The sequence below is a fragment of the Oreochromis aureus genome, linkage group 23, assembly GCF_013358895.1.
Source record: "Oreochromis aureus strain Israel breed Guangdong linkage group 23, ZZ_aureus, whole genome shotgun sequence".
NCBI lineage: Eukaryota > Metazoa > Chordata > Actinopteri > Cichliformes > Cichlidae > Oreochromis > Oreochromis aureus.
In genome coordinates this window covers 37,668,040-37,685,698 of record NC_052963.1, presented here as the reverse complement: position 1 = coordinate 37,685,698, position 17,659 = coordinate 37,668,040, and the positions used below count along the sequence as shown (strand labels likewise).

At 40.9% G+C, this 17,659-nt stretch overlaps 2 protein-coding genes across 3 annotated transcripts; one reads left to right on the top strand and one right to left on the bottom strand.

Moving 5' to 3' along the window:
- Positions 1–85: 85 nt before the first annotated feature.
- Positions 86–11,528, top strand: LOC120436014 (serine-rich adhesin for platelets). The gene is made up of 5 exons (XM_039606254.1): positions 86–177; positions 531–968; positions 3,345–3,514; positions 3,742–4,075; positions 4,163–11,528. Exons 2-5 carry the CDS (start codon positions 542–544, stop codon positions 11,092–11,094), a joined length of 7,863 nt encoding a protein of 2,620 aa, XP_039462188.1. The 5' UTR covers positions 86–177; positions 531–541; the 3' UTR covers positions 11,095–11,528.
- A 188-nt stretch (positions 11,529–11,716) lies between these two features.
- On the bottom strand, positions 11,717–17,482 carry dcun1d4 (DCN1, defective in cullin neddylation 1, domain containing 4 (S. cerevisiae)). Of its 2 annotated transcripts, none has more exons than XM_031753702.2 (11): positions 17,379–17,482; positions 16,015–16,085; positions 15,878–15,917; positions 15,568–15,655; positions 15,344–15,432; positions 15,164–15,234; positions 14,811–14,902; positions 14,515–14,623; positions 14,203–14,307; positions 13,915–14,017; positions 11,717–13,810 (listed from the first exon to the last, which is right to left on the bottom strand). In XM_031753702.2, the coding sequence occupies exons 1-11, from the start codon at positions 17,395–17,397 to the stop codon at positions 13,755–13,757; spliced, it is 843 nt and encodes a 280-aa protein (XP_031609562.1). In that variant the 5' UTR covers positions 17,398–17,482; the 3' UTR covers positions 11,717–13,754. The 2 variants fall into 2 exon arrangements, with proteins under 2 accessions (XP_031609562.1, XP_031609563.1); XM_031753703.2 differs by lacking the exon at positions 17,379–17,482 and adding an exon at positions 16,395–17,372.
- Between the last annotated feature and the right edge of the window lie 177 nt (positions 17,483–17,659).

The following is a 17,659-nucleotide window of genomic DNA, read 5'->3' as shown; positions in this document are numbered from 1 at the left end:
TGTAAATGATTGAATGAATCGCAGAGCGGCTTCTTTGGGCAGGGACGTGTTAAGCTGGATGCAGCAAAATATACCTCAGACTTTGATCAGAACTTGCTTGAGACAGCTGAAGTAGAGCTCTCCGGGTGTGAAGAGTCACAAGGTTTCATGTCAGTTTGGCAAAGAGTGGACGCACAGGTGAGTCTTCATTTACTGTGTGCTTACATTTTTTTAACCTTTTTTAACCCATCACTGGTGATGAGCCTAACCCTATGTTTTTGAAAAAGAGAAAACCCTTTTATGGGTAAATATATAAATACTTTTAGATGTGTGTCCATTAGATTGTCTTTCTTTTCCCAAAAAATGTAAGCTTACACATTCAGATTGCGTGTTTAGGTTGGGCTCATCACCTATGATAACGTAGACCTCATGTTCAGGTAATAGCTTAATTTCTATTGCTGTAAATGCTAATTTAAACCTATCTGTGAAGCAAAAATAGTTCTTCCTTTTTAATTTATTTCTAACTGCAATGTGACAATCTGTACTCTCAGGGCAGCTTGTGATGGCAGCACCGCAGGGGCCATTTTTGGCCGCTGTGTTAGTCCTTGTGTCTTCGCTTCTCGGCTCCTCTTCCTCACTTGCCTGTCTGCAGTCCTGCACCTGTCAGAGTGCTTTCCTGTTGAACTGTTCCTCAGCTGGCCTTTCCTCGGTGCCCCAGCACATCCAGGACTCTGTCACGGAGCTGGACTTTTCTCATAACCTCCTCAAATCTGTAACATTTCACCAGCCACATTATAACCTCAGGAGTGTGTGGCTGGGAAACAACGGTATCACACGTTTGTCCCTGTGCACTGGAAGAAACCTCGGTGGTCCACATCTTAGAGATACATATCGCTCAAGACCTTGGAACAGACAGAAATGTGTACCTTGGGCCCCCACCCTGCAGCTGCTCTCTGTGGAGATGAATCAGCTACGCCAACTCCCAGAGGGTGAGTCAGTGTTATATGGTTGTAAACTAATAAATAAAACACTGTCAAAGCACATAAACATACACATTTTCACACGGATAAAAACTGCTACCAGTCAGCGCTAACTGAAAATCTGAAAAAAGTAATTCATTTAATTAAAAAGTAATTTCACTGTCAGGTGAGTCTGCAGGTGTTTTAAAAGATTTCAGTATCATTTAGCATTATATATGCAACCATTCAGTGTTGCCTGGTGCTTAACATTCATGTTTTATAGAAGAATTGTGTTTTCTGGTGAATTGTCATCAAAATTTAATCTCATCAGAGGTGAAAATATTTAAATTGCTGTAATTCCAAGAAAGAACTGGAAAAAAATTATAAAAATTACAATTTAGTACGAATAAATCATGCATAACATAAGCAGCAGTTTAAGTTTGCTGCTAATTTTTGCTGTGATAAAACTCGAGACAGCTTCTTAGTAAGGACAAAAAATATACCTGCTTAGCACTGATTCGACAGGTATCTATTGGAAGGATGAAAAATCATTACTTTTAAATCCATCATATCATTTGGTGTCTAAATGATGGTAGCAGCTCATGCTTTCTAACACCGTTGCTCCAGAATTGTTTGGTGTTTAGTTAAGATCCACTGATCTTATTTACTCAGGAACTTTAATATTCATGTGCCATTTTGCATCCATAATGCACATTTTTTGTTGACATTATCATCCTGAAAGAGATCACTCTCATCAGAAAACCTTCCCAGTAAGGGGAATCAAACCATGTAAGCAAAATACCTCTCCAGAGTAAGAAGACACTTTTCCCTTTACTGTAGGATCAAAGGTTAAAGATTTTCCTTTAATGTGTCAACCATTTGTTTATAACAATCCACTACAAGTGTAACATTTCCCACAAAAATGTAATGAAATCTAAGTATAAAGAGAAGTCAGATTGACTCAAGTAAAGTAAAACTACCTCAAAACTGTTCGTCATTACAGTGCTTTAGTAAATATACTTACTATACTTTACAATTCTGTTGAACTTGCACATACTGCAGAATTTAATAATCCTACAAACTACAATCACAAAATCTTAGACATTACCATCAGCACAATTCTCAGCCAATATGAGTAGCAACCCATCCTAACATACTGGTCTTGCAAATTGCAGCGATATAACAATATTACATAGTATTCATAAACCACACCTAGTACATTTTTAGGTTGGTCACATGACTATGGCTGACTGTTATCTTGGGTGGAACATAAACAGGTGGTAGAAAAACTGACATATTAAATTTAACCTTCAGTATGGTGTTTTGACTTCCAGATTGCTATGAGGCAATTTGTTCACATTAGTTAATTGGGCCATAACTTAATTTGTGTATGAGTTATTGTTATCATTAATATTAGGTAATAATATATAATGGTAAAGTTGCGCACTCCTTAAAGGCACACCTTTAATTTCCTCATGGAATGTCATTGAGAAATGTCCATGAGTCACACCGGAAAGATTGGTCCACCTCACCGCCATGTTCAGGTGGGTTTACCTCAAAGTCCATAGTGTAATAAATCTGTGAGATTTATGCATGCCAGTTACTGTTCTTTTCATATAAACAAACCACCCCACTGATATGCTTTATCTTTAGTACTTTGCTCCAGGCAGAAATAAACCACCGCACGTAGTTCCACTGTACAGCCTCCAACCAGTCACAGTTGTTAATCGACATTTCCCTAAAAAGGTGGAAATAGAACAGAACAGCCCTTTAGTGTCATTGTACATGTACAATGAAATTGTGGAATGTTGTGAATCACACAATGCCACTTTTCCTGGGCATTGTCATGTTTCTCCTCTTTCTCCTTGGTTGAACATGTGAGTGTTTCAAAGGAAACCATTCACTATAAGTCTTTTAATGGAATGTATAGACAGCCTATTTACTTAGCAAGAGCTCTGTTGACAATCATAGACCCTGTTCTGTTTGGTATTCAGATCACAAAACCTTCAGTGCCTCTCTAATGAAGCACAGATCCACAGTGCTTTTCCTCAGCACAGCAGTCTCAGGGAGATCGTCTCTACTGAAAAGGAGGAGCCAGCAGAAAATGGCCGTAATTAGACATATTGTAAGACTATTCACTGTGAAAACATAACAATTTGATTTTGTTTTTCATTGATGAGCTCCACACTGATTGAGGCTTATGTTTCATATTATATAATGTCAGCCCTATTAATATGGCAGACCTGCAAGCAAATTGACAGAGAGGACAAGAGCCAGACAAACTTGTTATTATTAGTGAAAACCTGGAATACAGAATACATGTCTTGCTCTCTACTACTCTCTACTAGAGATTACTGGGAGCTACCCAGTAATCTCTAAATGCAACTCTGATTTTCTGTCATTCAGGGCTGGAGGGTATTGAATCCTTGGAGGTTCTGCAGCTCTCTTTCAACAGGATCTCAACTCTACAACTGGGAGAACTTAGCCATCTTCAGCAACTGAAAGAGTTACACTTACAACATAACCTCATCACAAGTCTCCATCCACAGATGTTTCAGGATTTACCCCAGCTCAAAGTAAGACTGTTTTTTTTGTTGTTGTTGTTGTTGTTGTTGTTTGTTTTTGTATTTTTAGGGCTTTTTGTATAAATCCAGGTGATTGTTTTTCAGATATCTGTTCATTCTTCATCAAAAGCAATACTTAAAACCTTGGTGCCTACTCTAATTAACTGCTAATGTCGATATCTAAGATGCAATTTGTTTTGCCAGTCAAACTCATCATAAATATTATATTACCCTCAAAGGTCCTAGATCTGAGCTTCAACATGTTGACCAGCATCCATCCTTTAATGTACCTCACCCTGCAAAACATTGGAACAGACGTTAGGCTGCTTGGAAACAGGTGGCAGTGTGACTGCAGGATGCACAGTCTGAGACGCCGGATAGCCTTTGACAGCAGCAGAGGCCTGCAGGTCTGGAGCATCATGTGTGCTTCTCCATCCACCCTCTCAGGCAGAGATCTGCTTCAGCTGCAGGATGATGACCTGAACTGCCTCAGTACTGCTAACATCCCAGAGCTCCATCAGGATGTGACAGTCCAGAGGGGCTCCGAGATACTGCTGTCCTGTTCAGCAGAAGGTAACACATCAAAATTATGCAAAAATGCTTAATGCATATTTAGCAATGTAAACTGATAATACTGCATATCAATGTGATCTTTTTCAGACTCAGTGTGGTGGACGCCCAATGGAAAAGCGTCTGTGAACCAGCCTGATGGTGGTCTGCTCATCAGTGACATCACAGAGAGTGACACGGGACTGTATGTGTGTGTGTCTAAAGAAAAACAGGTTGTGTCTGTTTTTAACCTCCAAATCAGTCAAATAGGTGGTGCAAGAAGAAAACCTAGAAGTTTGTCTGAAACCAGCCAATACATAATCCAAGCAGGCCCCACAAAGAGTATGCGTAATGGGACAAGTCCAGGAGCTGGAGCAGTTACTCAGTCTGACTTGGCACTGGCTGTGTGTCTATCTATTTTCATCACATTTCTGATTGCCTTTATCCTTGGAGTCCTTGCAAGACCATGTATCGATGCTCTTTGGAAAAGAGTCACCGAAAAGAACATCAATACACGGTCCCGTGAAGCTAACTCTGCAGTCTCTGTAGAACAAACACAATATGACAATGAGGCCTTCTCCACTGGAGAGGAACTAGAAATGACAGGACATCACAGGGAAAGGAGAGTCACATTTACCACTGTAGACTACAGAGAAGATGCCAACGTACAGTATTATGATACTGTAGCCAGTGGCAATCCGGAAAGCATCTATAATAATGTAGTGATTGATTGTGAAGTTAGTGAGGCTCAGAATATTAAACATACTCCTGAAGATTCAGGAAATGAAAGTAGCTCACATCAGAGCATTTCAGAGGGTAGACTAAATGATGGCAGAGATCACACTAGTGCTGGACATAGGCACAACATGGAGTTTGAACCTATCCCAGATTCTGTTGAGCTAGAGGAAAAGAGAAGCCGATCTTCTTCAAGCTCAGATTCTTCACTATCTGAAAAAGAATTCAAAGAGCACCACACAATGCCCAAGGCTCCTAAGGTCACAGAGGACCCTTTTCAACAGAAAACTGATTGCTCAATACTTACAAAAGTAGAGGTGCCACAAAGATCACTAGAAGGCAAAAGTAAAATGCCTGGATTTACCTCTGAGCCATGGTCACCACACACAACAGACGCTGGTTATTTAGAGGAAAATGAAGAACTATTTGAATTTAGTGATTCCGTTCAAAGTCCATCTCCCAGGTCAGGTAGTATAATTGGTTCTTCTAATAAGTCAAAACTTACTGTGGCAACCCCTTCCAAAAAACACAAGCGGGATTCTGTGTCCAGCTCCAGCTCAAACACCAATGAGGATGAGCCTACACTTTACAAAGCCAACTGTGACCAGCAAATCAAGCCTGCAGTGAAACCAGAGCACTCGTTTTCCTCCGATTCCAGTGACAGTGATAAGGAGCCAGACCAGAACACAGTTGAGCTAGAAATTGATAAAGATAGCACAGTGAAAGTTAAACCAAAGCCACGGACAAAGTGGCGTGATGTCTATTCGGATACCAGTCAGAGTAAGAATCTGGACGCCAAAGCACCTTCACCATCTATAAGCGATTCATCCTCTTCCAGCAGTGACAGTGAAGCAGATTCCAAAGTAGACTCAAGTATAGACAGAATAAGCCAATTCAAAGAGCATTCACACATCACCGCTCCATTACCGGAGTCAAATTCATCTTCCAGAAGCATGAGGAAAGATTCAGATATCAAAGAACCTTCATCAGCCTCTAGTTCATCTTCTAGTAGTGAAAGTGATGATGAAACAGGCCACAAAGTGCAGCAGAGTGCAGGGAAGTTGGGTATTGCATCTCGCCCATTTCAAGAATCTCAAACAAAGAGTCCTGATCCAAATGCAAAGTGGCCTACCATTGATCTTCTACACATTCCTCATGTTAAGCGCCGCCTAGATATCAAAGCACCATCAGTAGGTTCTGACACATCTTCTAGCAGTGACAGTGAGGAGGAAACAACGAAACACATAAAGAAACAGGAGCAAGGAGGTATATATATGCCTATTGTTCCAAATCGGTCATCTCAAAAAATAAAACAAGAGGATGAAATTCGAATGCCTGCCATTCCTCCTGAGCGTCCCAGGAGTATCAAGAAAGATTCAGATGTCAAAGAACCTTCATCAGCCTCTAGTTCATCTTCTAGTAGTGAGAGTGAAGATGAAACAGACCACAAAGTGCAGCAGAGTCCAGGGAAGTTGGGCATTCCACCCCGCCCATTCAGAGAATCTCAAACAAAGAGTCCTGATCCAAATGCAAAGTGGCCTACCATTGATCTTCTACACATTCCTCACGTTAAGCGCCGCCTAGATATCAAAGCACAATCAGTAGGTTCTGACACATCTTCTAGCAGTGACAGTGAGGAGGAAACAACGAAACACATAAAGAAACAGGAGCAAGGAGGTATATATATGCCTATTGTTCCAAATAGGTCATCTCAAAAAATAAATCAAGAGGATGAAATTCGAAGACCTGCCATTCCTCCTGAGCATCCCAGGAGTATCAAGAAAGATTCAGATGTCAAAGAACCTTCATCAGCCTCTAGTTCATCTTCTAGTAGTGAAAGTGATGATGAAGCAGGCCACAAAGTGCAGCAGAGTCCAGGGAATTTGGGCATTCCACCCCGCCCATTCAGAGAATCTCAAACAAAGAGTCCTGATCCAAATGCAAAGTGGCCTACCATTGATCTTCTACACATTCCTCACATTAAGCGGCGCCTAGATATCAAAGCACCATCAGTAGGTTCTGACACATCTTCTAGCAGTGAAAGTGAGGAGGAAACAACGAAAAACATAAAGAAACAGGAGCAAGGAGGTATATATATGCCTATTGTTCCAAATAGGTCATCTCAAAAAATAAATCAAGAGAATGAAATTCGAAGACCTTCCATTCCTCCTGAGCGTCCCGGGAGTATCAAGAAAGATTTAGATTTCAAAGAACCTTCATCAGCCTCTAGTTCATCTTCAAGTAGTGAGAGTGAAGATGAAACAGACCACAAAGTGCAGCAGATTCCAGGAAAGTTGGGCATTCCACCCCGCCCATTCAGAGAATCTCAAACAAAGAGTCCTGATCCAAATGCAAAGCGGCCTACCATTGATCTTCTACACATTCCTCACATTAAGCGCCGCCTAGATATCAAAGCACCATCAGTAGGTTCTGACACATCTTCTAGCAGTGAAAGTGAGGAGGAAATAATAAAGAAACAAGAGCAAGGAGGTATATATATGCCAATTCTTCCAAATAGGTCATCTCAAAAAATAAATCAAGAGAATGAAATACAAAGACCTGCCATTCCTCCTGAGCGTCCCAGGAGTATCAAGAAAGATTCAGATGTCAAAGAACCTTCATCAGCCTCTAGTTCATCTTCTAGTGAAAGTGAAGATGAAATTGGCCACAAAGTCCAGCAGATTCCAGGAAAGTTGAGCAATCCACCCCGCCCATTCAGAGAATCTCAAACAAAGAGTCCTGATCCAAATGCAAAGTGGCCTACCATTGATCTTCTACACATTCCTCACGTTAAGCGCCGCCTAGATATCAAAGCACCATCAGTAGGTTCTGACACATCTTCTAGCAGTGACAGTGAAGAGGAAACAATAAAGAAACAAAACCAAGGAGGTGTACATATTCCAATTCTTCCAAATAGGTCATCTCAAAAAATCAATCAAGAGAATGAAATTCGAAGACCTGCCATTCCTCCTGAGCGTCCCAGGAGTATCAAGAAAGATTCAGATGTCAAAGAACCTTCATCAGCCTCTAGTTCATCTTCTAGTGAAAGTGAAGATGAAATTGGCCACAAAGTCCAGCAGATTCCAGGAAAGTTGAGCAATCCACCCCGCCCATTCAGAGAATCTCAAACAAAGAGTCCTGATCCAAATGCAAAGTGGCCTACCATTGATCTTCTACACATTCCTCACATTAAGCGCCGCCTAGATATCAAAGCACCATCAGTAGATTCTGACACATCTTCTAGCAGTGACAGTGAGAAGGAAACAGTAAAGAAACAAGACCAAGGAGCTTTACATATTCCAATTCTTCCAAATCGGTCATCTCAAAAAGCCAGCCATGAGCATGACATAAGAAAGCCTGCCATTCCTCCTGAGCGTCCCAGGAGTATCAAGAAAGATTCAGATATCAAAGAACCTTCATCAGCCTCTAGTTCATCTTCTAGTAGTGAGAGTGAAGATGAAACAGACCACAAAGTGCAGCAGAGTCCAGGGAAGTTGGGTATTGCATCTCGCCCATTCCAAGAATCTCAAACAAAGAGTCCTGATCCAAATGCAAAGTGGCCTACGATTGATCTTCTACACATTCCTCACATTAAGCGCCGCCTAGATATCAAAGCACCATCAGTAGGTTCTGACACATCTTCTAGCAGTGAAAGTGAGGAGGAAACAATAAAGAAACAAAACCAAGGAGGTGTACATATTCCAATTCTTCCAAATAGGTCATCTCAAAAAATAAATCAAGAGGATGAAATTCGAAGACCTGCCATTCCTCCTGAGCATCCCCGGAGTATCAAGAAAGATTCAGATATCAAAGAACCTTCATCAGCCTCTAGTTCATCTTCTAGTAGTGAGAGTGAAGATGAAATTGTTCACAAAGTGCAGCAGAGTCCAGGGAAGTTGGACATGCCACCCCGCCCATTCAGAGAATCTCAAACAAAGAGTCCTGATCCAAATGCAAAGTGGCCTACCATTGATCTTCTACACATTCCTCACATTAAGCGCCGCCTAGATATCAAAGGACCATCAGTAGGTTCTGACACATCTTCTAGCAGTGACAGTGAAGAGGAAACAATAAAGAAACAAAACCAAGGAGGTGTACATATTCCAATTCTTCCAAATAGGTCATCTCAAAAAATCAATCAAGGGGATGAAATTCGAAGACCTGCCATTCCTCCTGAGCGTCCCAGGAGTATCAAGAAAGATTCAGATATCAAAGAACCTTCATCAGCCTCTAGTTCATCTTCTAGTAGTGAAAGTGAAGATGAAGCAGGCCACAAAGTGCAGCAGAGTCCAGGGAAGTTGGGCAATCCACCCCGCCCATTCAGAGAATCTCAAACAAAGAGTCCTGATCCAAATGCAAAGTGGCCTACCATTGATCTTCTACACATTCCTCACATTAAGCGGCGCCTAGATATCAAAGCACCATCAGTAGATTCTGACACATCTTCTAGCAGTGACAGTGAGGAGGAAACAACAAAACACATAAAGAAACAGGAACAAGCAGATATACATAGTCCAAGGCAAGAAACTGATTTGCTTTACACAAAAACCCAATATGTTCATCATACTGCAGACATCAAATCAGTATCATCAGCTTCTGAGTCATCTTCAAGTAGTGACAGTGAAGATGAAAAAAGGGGCCAGACAAAGAAGCAGAGTTTGGGCTCAACGGGGTTTCAACAATCTCAAACCAAACGTCACGATCCTGTTTACACATCAAGCAGCTCAGATGAGGAGGGGATGGAAGATTTAAGAAACCGCCCAGTTGTAGTTAAACCAGATTCAAGATTGCCTGAAATGGGCCTCACCACTATCCCCTATGTCAAAAAGCGTTTGGATATCAAGGCACGTTCACCTAAGTCCTCCTCCAGCAGTGATGAGAGTGAAGGTCGGACTACAGACCAACCTGTTAAAATGGATAGCAACTTAGGGTCTCCAAATTCTACATTGTTTAAGTTTCCTCACATTTCAAAGAAGGATTCCAATATTACATTAGAAAAGTATGTTGTTATAACAGATGAGTTGAGGGAAAATCAAAAAGACAACGTCAGCACAACACCAGACATAAACTCTGAGCTCCAGTCACGATGGGCCACAATGAATCTTGGTGTCTCCCGATTTAGAAAGCGCCTTGAAATCACATCACCGAGTTGTCAACCATTCAAATTGCCCTCATCACCTCCGCCAGACTCCCCTTCTCTGAATCCTGAAAACAAACCAGTGAAACCCTCTGATTCCTCTTCCAGCAGCAGCAGTGAAGATGAGTTAACAGAAAACAGAGCTCCTACAGGCATGACATATGTTGACTTTCCGATCTATAAGCGTTCAATTATGAAAACTTCATCGCTACCTGATAATTCTTTCTCCCCCAGTGGCCAAATGGTAAATGTTGCACAGGAAAGTGAAAAGGACAGAAATTCATCACTTGCTCCAAAGAGAGTATCCAGTCTGCGCTTTGAGGATGAAGTAAGGAGAAGGATTGAACAAAGACACAACGCAAATGTAGATATACCACCAGAGATAAAATGGACTGGTGTTGGTCATAATCTGTCTAAAATCTCTACACCAGCACTAAAGACTGGTCTGAATACAACACCTCCACAGCAGGCTTCACCTGCAAAACCAGAACTTCCCCAACTGTACTCCTCCAGCATTAAAAGTGACATTAAAATAAAGCAAGACAGTTGGAAATCAGATGTAAAGCCAACACATAAATTCTCATCCATTAGTACTAATAGTACTTCTTCTGCATCCGGAGGTGCTCTTCACAGGCTTTACAACTCACCCAACACCACATATGAGAATCCAAGCCCTCTTTTGCTCTCTGATATGAAGGAAAGAAAAGGCCTCAGTGCCCTAAAGGCCATGTCATCAGAGAGAAGAATGTGGGACGTGGAGGATTTCAGTGGGGATGTATCTCCTACAGTTGATGACCACAGTCCACAAGCTGACACCGGTCTTTATTATCGCAAGTCTGAGCCAGACAACAAACCTCTGCCAGCATTACATCTCCCCTCTGCTTCATCAGGTGAGAGAAGAGCTACAGATTTGTTGTATAATGTTCCCCGCTACAGGACCCATGACATTAAACCACCACAAGTTGCCCCACCTCCTATTCCTGTAACACTACCGCCAGAAGAGGCCGTTGGGCTTACATGGAGATCTCCACAGGACAATAAGAAACAAGGCTTGGAAGGAAATAGATCCTATCAGCAACAGAGACAAAACACAGAGGAACCTGTTGTTTCTTCGCTTACACAAGAATACCCACCAATCTATTTAAACACTTCAAACATCACTCATGTTTAATGACAAGTCAATTCATGCTAAACACTTAAAAAGCCACCCAGATGATAGGCATGATTCTTTGAGCTTAAGTTATCCAGTGAATGTCAAAAACATTGTGAATTGTATATTATGTGTGACTTTGGAATGAAATGTAAGCTATAATCATTTGTTGGTCAGAGCTGCCACAGAGCAGTTAAATGCAGTCTTTAATGATGCACCATGGTTATCTTTTATGTTTGACTTATTTCTGCAAAATAAGATGCCAAATCAGTTATTTACTTGCATTCATGAACAGAATTTCTGACTTCTGAAGGAAGTCCGGTGTGATGGCTAAATTCAGTGATGTTTAGTTTTAACCTGTTAAAGACTAAATCATGAAATAATTTACAGAATTTTTTTGTATCTCTAATTGAACATTTTAGCAAATAATAATAATAAAACAATATATCAATTTGCACATATACATTTTTATTTGCATATTTGCTACATCCCACATTTTTGTGTAATTTTTTTAGTTATTTCAGGTACAAAAACTGATGATGTAGAGGTCTCAAAATCCTATGTATTAAATGTGGTACACTTGACATTATAAGGTTAAACAAGTGCAAACTATCAACTAAAAAAAAAAACAGAACATAAGCCATTAAGTTAATAAACCATTTTATTTACTTGTATAGACATAGGTTATAGTGAAAACAGACATATAGACACATAGTTTACATACATATATACAGTTGGGACAAGGCTGTTCATCCTCCTGCATTATCAAGGGAGAAGACTAAACCACTGATCTCTACACAGTATTTGGTAAGCAATCCCACAACTACTTCAGTCTTAAAGTTTATGCTGATGGTTGATGCATTGTAGTGACGACACGGGTTTCTGTGTAGTTTTCAACTGAAATGGATTTATGGAAGCGTTTATGTATGTCATGACAATGTAGTGCATCAGTAGCACAACAGGCTACTGTCTGCATTGCCTGCAGTTTGCCAAAGTTTTGCAGCATGTGTAAGGATGTGTTACAAAGGGTAAATGCAGGAGGGAACTCCTGTTCCACCATGAGGTTACAGGTGTGTTCCAGGTCTTAATAGACACAATCATGTTTATCATCAGAATTCAAAGAACATGATTGTGTTTATGAAATTAAGCACAAAACACTTGCACAAAAACCTGTACAAAACAAAAACAAAAAGTTTGAAAAATGTTTTCAAAAAATCTCATCCATTCACAAAAGGCTCTGTCGGAGCATGCATGCAAATATTAAATCTTCTGACAAGTCAGCATCACATCACAGCCAAAGACAAAAATTTATACATGTGTTACAAGAACATTATACTAGGCGAAAAGAACAGCATAGCATCATCACAAAGTTCCAAACTGTCAGTGTCCACTGTTTTGAGTACATCCTATGGGTGGTACAAAGCAACACTTTCACCAAACGTACCTTACTACTCAAGCCTAAAGGACCTCATCCTGAGAGGGTCACCGGTCTTCCACTGCAGTTACATTAACACCGTCAGTGTTGGGAGAGATGCTACTGGTAAGAGGAGACCTGAAAATATTAGTGGACTAAGGAAGACAAACAGATGCCACATATCAAGACAAAATGGACACCAACTAGCTCTATGTCAACTTATAACACAGCCAAAACAGTCTGAGTTCATCCTGAAATAATCCCTGACCACTCAGTGTGTCTGTGTGCATGTGCTGTATGTACTCTTATCACACGTGTATGTACATTTGGGTTTATTGGTATGTGTGTGGGACACACAAAGTGACTTCCATGTTTTGAGGCACAGTAATACTCTTATCTACAGAACGTAGATACATAAATTGGTCACCAGACCAAAAAATGCTGATCAGAGCACTAGTGGCTCACCGCTGTACTGTAATAAGAGTTAGTAAGCAGCAATGCTAAATTGTTTGGTGTTATGAGGTCTGAAGCCTTTGCAGGGGGCTAGCAAATGAATAGCTAGAGGCAAAGAAAAAAAAAAATAGATGAAGCGATCAAAACTGCAGGGGAAAGAAGAAAACAAACAAAAAAAACAACTACAAACTGGCACAAATCAATAGAATAGAAACTTGCAATCAACCATTTGACACAGTGTGCTTCTTGAAGTACTCCTATGAAACTCAAAATATGACAAAAAAATATTAAGTGCTATCTGTCCAGAAAAGCTCAAGTTCAAGTTCATTGCACAGATGTATAATACTTTAATGTGCCCAGGTCAAAGTGACCCTATTTAAGACTCAGACACAATGCATGAATGGTCACTTCTGTCAGTTTCTCTGTGCTGAAGACAAGGGGTGAGGAGTGGTTCTCCCACACAATACCATTTTGCTTCCATCATCCATGTATGACACCACGTTATCCTAACACAGACAGCAATGTGACATGTCACAGTGAGAGAGCAATGCCACTGGGGATTGCTGCAAGCTTGCCCACTATGCAACTTCGGGAGGGAGCACAGCAGCCCTCCTGCCTCCACGCTCTGAGCAGCGTGTATGCAGGCTGCAAACCCAGTAACCCCACCCTAGCCCACCCACAGCCCGAACCCCTCCTTTCCCAGGAAGCACCCACTGTCACTGCTTTACTTTTTTTGTATTGTTTACTTATTGGTTATTGATTCTCAGAGTCGTTGTTGTCACAGTTGTATTACTTTCCCATTTTTGCACTCCAGTTATGACATCTGTCTTTCTTTGTACCATTCCACAAACTCGTCCAACAAAACAGGCCCTAATGAAAAAAAACCAAAAACAAGGATGAGGCATAAATTTGAGTAAATTACAAAATTAGTATTTGTGTAACACTCAGCTATACGTAAATGTGTGCTCACTTACAGGCACCATCCTCATCATAGTTGCTGAGGTCCAGGTTGATTGTCCTGCTGAACTCTAAAACATTGCACCATTGGTCTTTGTTGATGACTTTGTACTTTGATTGCTGAGGAATAACAAGTGATAGTTTTAGCTACTACAGTTCTTTCCAAGGTTAAAATGGGCAACAAATGATGGTGTATACAACTACTCCGCAAGACTTCTGTGACCGATTTTCTTAAAAACAAAACAAAAAAAACAAACAAACAAAAAAAACCCCAACCAAACAAACAAAATGCTATAACTGCTTACCTCTAGAAACTGATTAAACACGGGAAACAAAGGCCACGTCTTTCCCAGAAGAAGCCCCAACATACATTTGGCTGTGTTCAAGTCCAAACTCCTCTGATCCTTTTCCTGTACAATCAGAACACCCAATACTTTCTCAAATCAATGCAACAAGTCCAAACAGACAGTCAAGTCAGATAGCCAGATTAAAATGTTTACCGTTTCTTACTGAGATTTTTGTATTTGTTCAAATGAATTTAACCTGGTTGTTGAATGCTGTGCATCATGCAGGAAAAAAAAAAAAAAAAAAAAAAAAAAAAAGACTGCTCCACTCACCCGAGCAAAATCAAAGGCATATCTATAAATGAGCTTAAAGCTGGTGCTGTCATTTAGGACAGATCTCAGGTAGTCGAGTGAGTTCCTCAGCCTCTCAGTTGAATCACACCTGAAGGCAGCAGAAAACTTGCTTAGGTATGTTACAGGATCCAGTTTAATGCATGTTACACTAAAAATACACATCAATCTAAATAAGCAATCTTGAAAACTGTATTATATTTAAAAAAAAAAAAAAAAAAAAAAAAAATTATAACCTCCCCCCCCTCAAAAAACAACAAAGTAAGTAAATGACATACTGCAATGAGCCCATGCCTCTCAGCCACTCCTGAAGGGTGAAATATCCCATACTCTGGGCATCCAGCTTCCAAGCAAGAACCAGCATCACCACCTGAGCACAAGCAACAAATGACAGTTGCAGATATTCTTAAATACAAGATACTCAATCCATTACATATCACATGACCTTGAAGGCCTAGGACTGCTGATTGAGAGTGCAGATTAAAAGATACACTTTTACAAAGTATCAGAAATGAAAATTGTCACCACTGCCAAAAGCATGTCATAAAAAAACAAAAATCACTAGTTTAACGTGTGGTCACAGAGAGATAAACAGATGTCGAAATATGAAAGATTTTAAATATGCGCTTACATTCTCCGGCTCCACTCCGATGTCCTCACAGAATTTTTCCATGCCCTCTGGACCCACCACATCATCACAGCCTGTTTATGATAAACAAATGTCAATCCACATATAGCAACAATTTCCCACGTATGCACTGAGAAGAGGTCAAATGCAATTAAACTAAGAATGTGTCCAGTAAGTGCTCACCTGCATATTCATAGAACCACTCCAAGCATCTTTTACTAGAAAACGTCTCCTCCTCTCGGATTTGGGATGTTTCATGTTTTCTGAAAACGCTGTAGACGAAAAACAAAATTTTAACCATACTACATGTGCAGTACACCATTTATTGTATGTTAACTAATGGCAAAATAAACATTGTACTGCACACATTCAAGTTGACTGAATGTTTAATTAAAGGGATCTCGCACCTGTCCTGGCGACTTTTCTTGGCTGACATGTCATCTCCAGCAGAGGGTCTCCTCTTTTTCCTAGGAGGCATGGCTTTAGAGCAACAAGCTAGGGAAGTAAACAGAGAAGAAAATGAAAGCATAAATCTTTAAGAACGACATGCATTACGCCAACTTTCTATAGCAAAACATTTGAGTACTAGCAAAGCACTGAGAGTCCACTTCAGAAAGTGATATGTTAATGTACATCTGGCCTGATAAAAACACTATTTCCCTATAAAAAAACAAAAAAAAAACCCAAAACATAAAAAAGGAGCAGCTGTATAGTTACCTGAGGGGTGGCTGTCCTGTCCAACGTCTTCTGCCAAGTTCTATTCAAAACGAATGTGTGTGAGTAGGACACAGATGTACAGGGCACATGCATGCTAAAATAAAGCACACATAAACATATTGCTAATATGCATTTACCAGCCTGTGCAAGGTGTGGTGGATCTTATGGATGCTGGCCAGTGTAGTCAAGTGGGAATTCAGCTGAAAATCTATTTCCAAAAAATAAATATAACGTCACAAAAGAACTAAACTAAAGCATGACACTCAGCTTTATGCTCCTGATCATGCTTGGCATGAGCACAAGGGTACAAGAAGGTGACATCATCACAGCCCCAATGAGAACACTGGACTCAAATCTCAGGTGATCTGTGATCAGGAATCACACAACATTCACAGAGCATGCACTACTATCGTTTGATTTCCAGTTTTCAAAGATCTACGTTGCTGAAAATATTTCACACGAATGAGGGAGGGACTCTGCATTCCTCTAAAGACGTGAGAACGATCATGCATGCTACCTTCTCGCGTCAAGCCTTCTGTGCACTGTCGATTAAAAGCTGTCACCAAACACCGATGATTTTAACATTTTTTCAGAGGCCAAAACCACACACAAACCAGTACACTGCCGAGCAGATAGCACTAGCTGCATACCTAAAATAGCAGTGCAGACGCGCAACTTGCACAGAGTTTACAAAGTATCTGGAGAGTTTGGACGTATGGGCGTTGTAGTCCATTTCCTCTAAACAGGCTATTGGAAGCTAAGCTCTGTTTGGGATACTAAACTACAATTCCCATGCATTTGCAAAACAACTACTTCTCTCAGACCCTTCTACCCCCAACATTTACACCAACTGATTGAATGCATTTTACGTTGTTTGAAAAATATACAACATTATATGTGTTCTTGCACAAAAGCAACGCGCAGGCGTTTGCAGCAGCTGGTGTAGATGGCGCAAAACCCGGCGGCAGTGCTGCAGCAGGCAATGAAAGCTGTTTTACACAACTGCGTCACAATTTTCATTCCCTGTAAGAGTCCGCAGCTGACCAGAATATTGACCGATTTCCAATGGTCCTGCGTGGATGCCAAATGTGAGCTGATACCTGCTGTACGTGACCCATAAAGATGAATATAAACAGCTCAACACGCCGTTTAACCATCGAAAACCTTCTGAATTTAACTAACGTCAGCCGCATTCAGCCGAGCACCGCTAACGCGACTCGAAAAATTAACTTCGCAAAACCTTCAGTGTCAAATATAACCTTCCGCATGTCCAAACAGCTAAAATTACACCAGCTATCCTCCCTTTGTTGTCGCACAAGACAGCACTAGCAAATACAAAGAGAGCTGCAAATAGCACAGAATTCACGCGTCCTCATCAAACGCCACACGACCATGAGACAAAACTGTTGTTCAAAACAGAGCAAGACTATTAACGTCTGTGCCACACGCGCTATGGGGTCCCAAATGGTCCCAGAAAAACCTCTCTAACGTTACTACTTACTTGCCGCATCAGAGTGCATTTTTATGAAACATACAACTGTCTGTGGGAAGTCCGCAGACCGGCCAATAGGCGGGCCTTGTCAACGTAAGCCACGCCCGCAGCTGTGGATTGAAGGTCAGCCTCATTCGCCTCCGCCTTTGTTCGCTGTCAATTGGCTAGTCGAGGTGTCATGTCATGACAGGGAGGGAAAAGACACAAGCTCCTTCCTCAACAAAATGTGATTGGTCATAGTTCTCAAAACAGGCCGCGCTATTCGCACGTCAATCACTAGAATTTCCTCG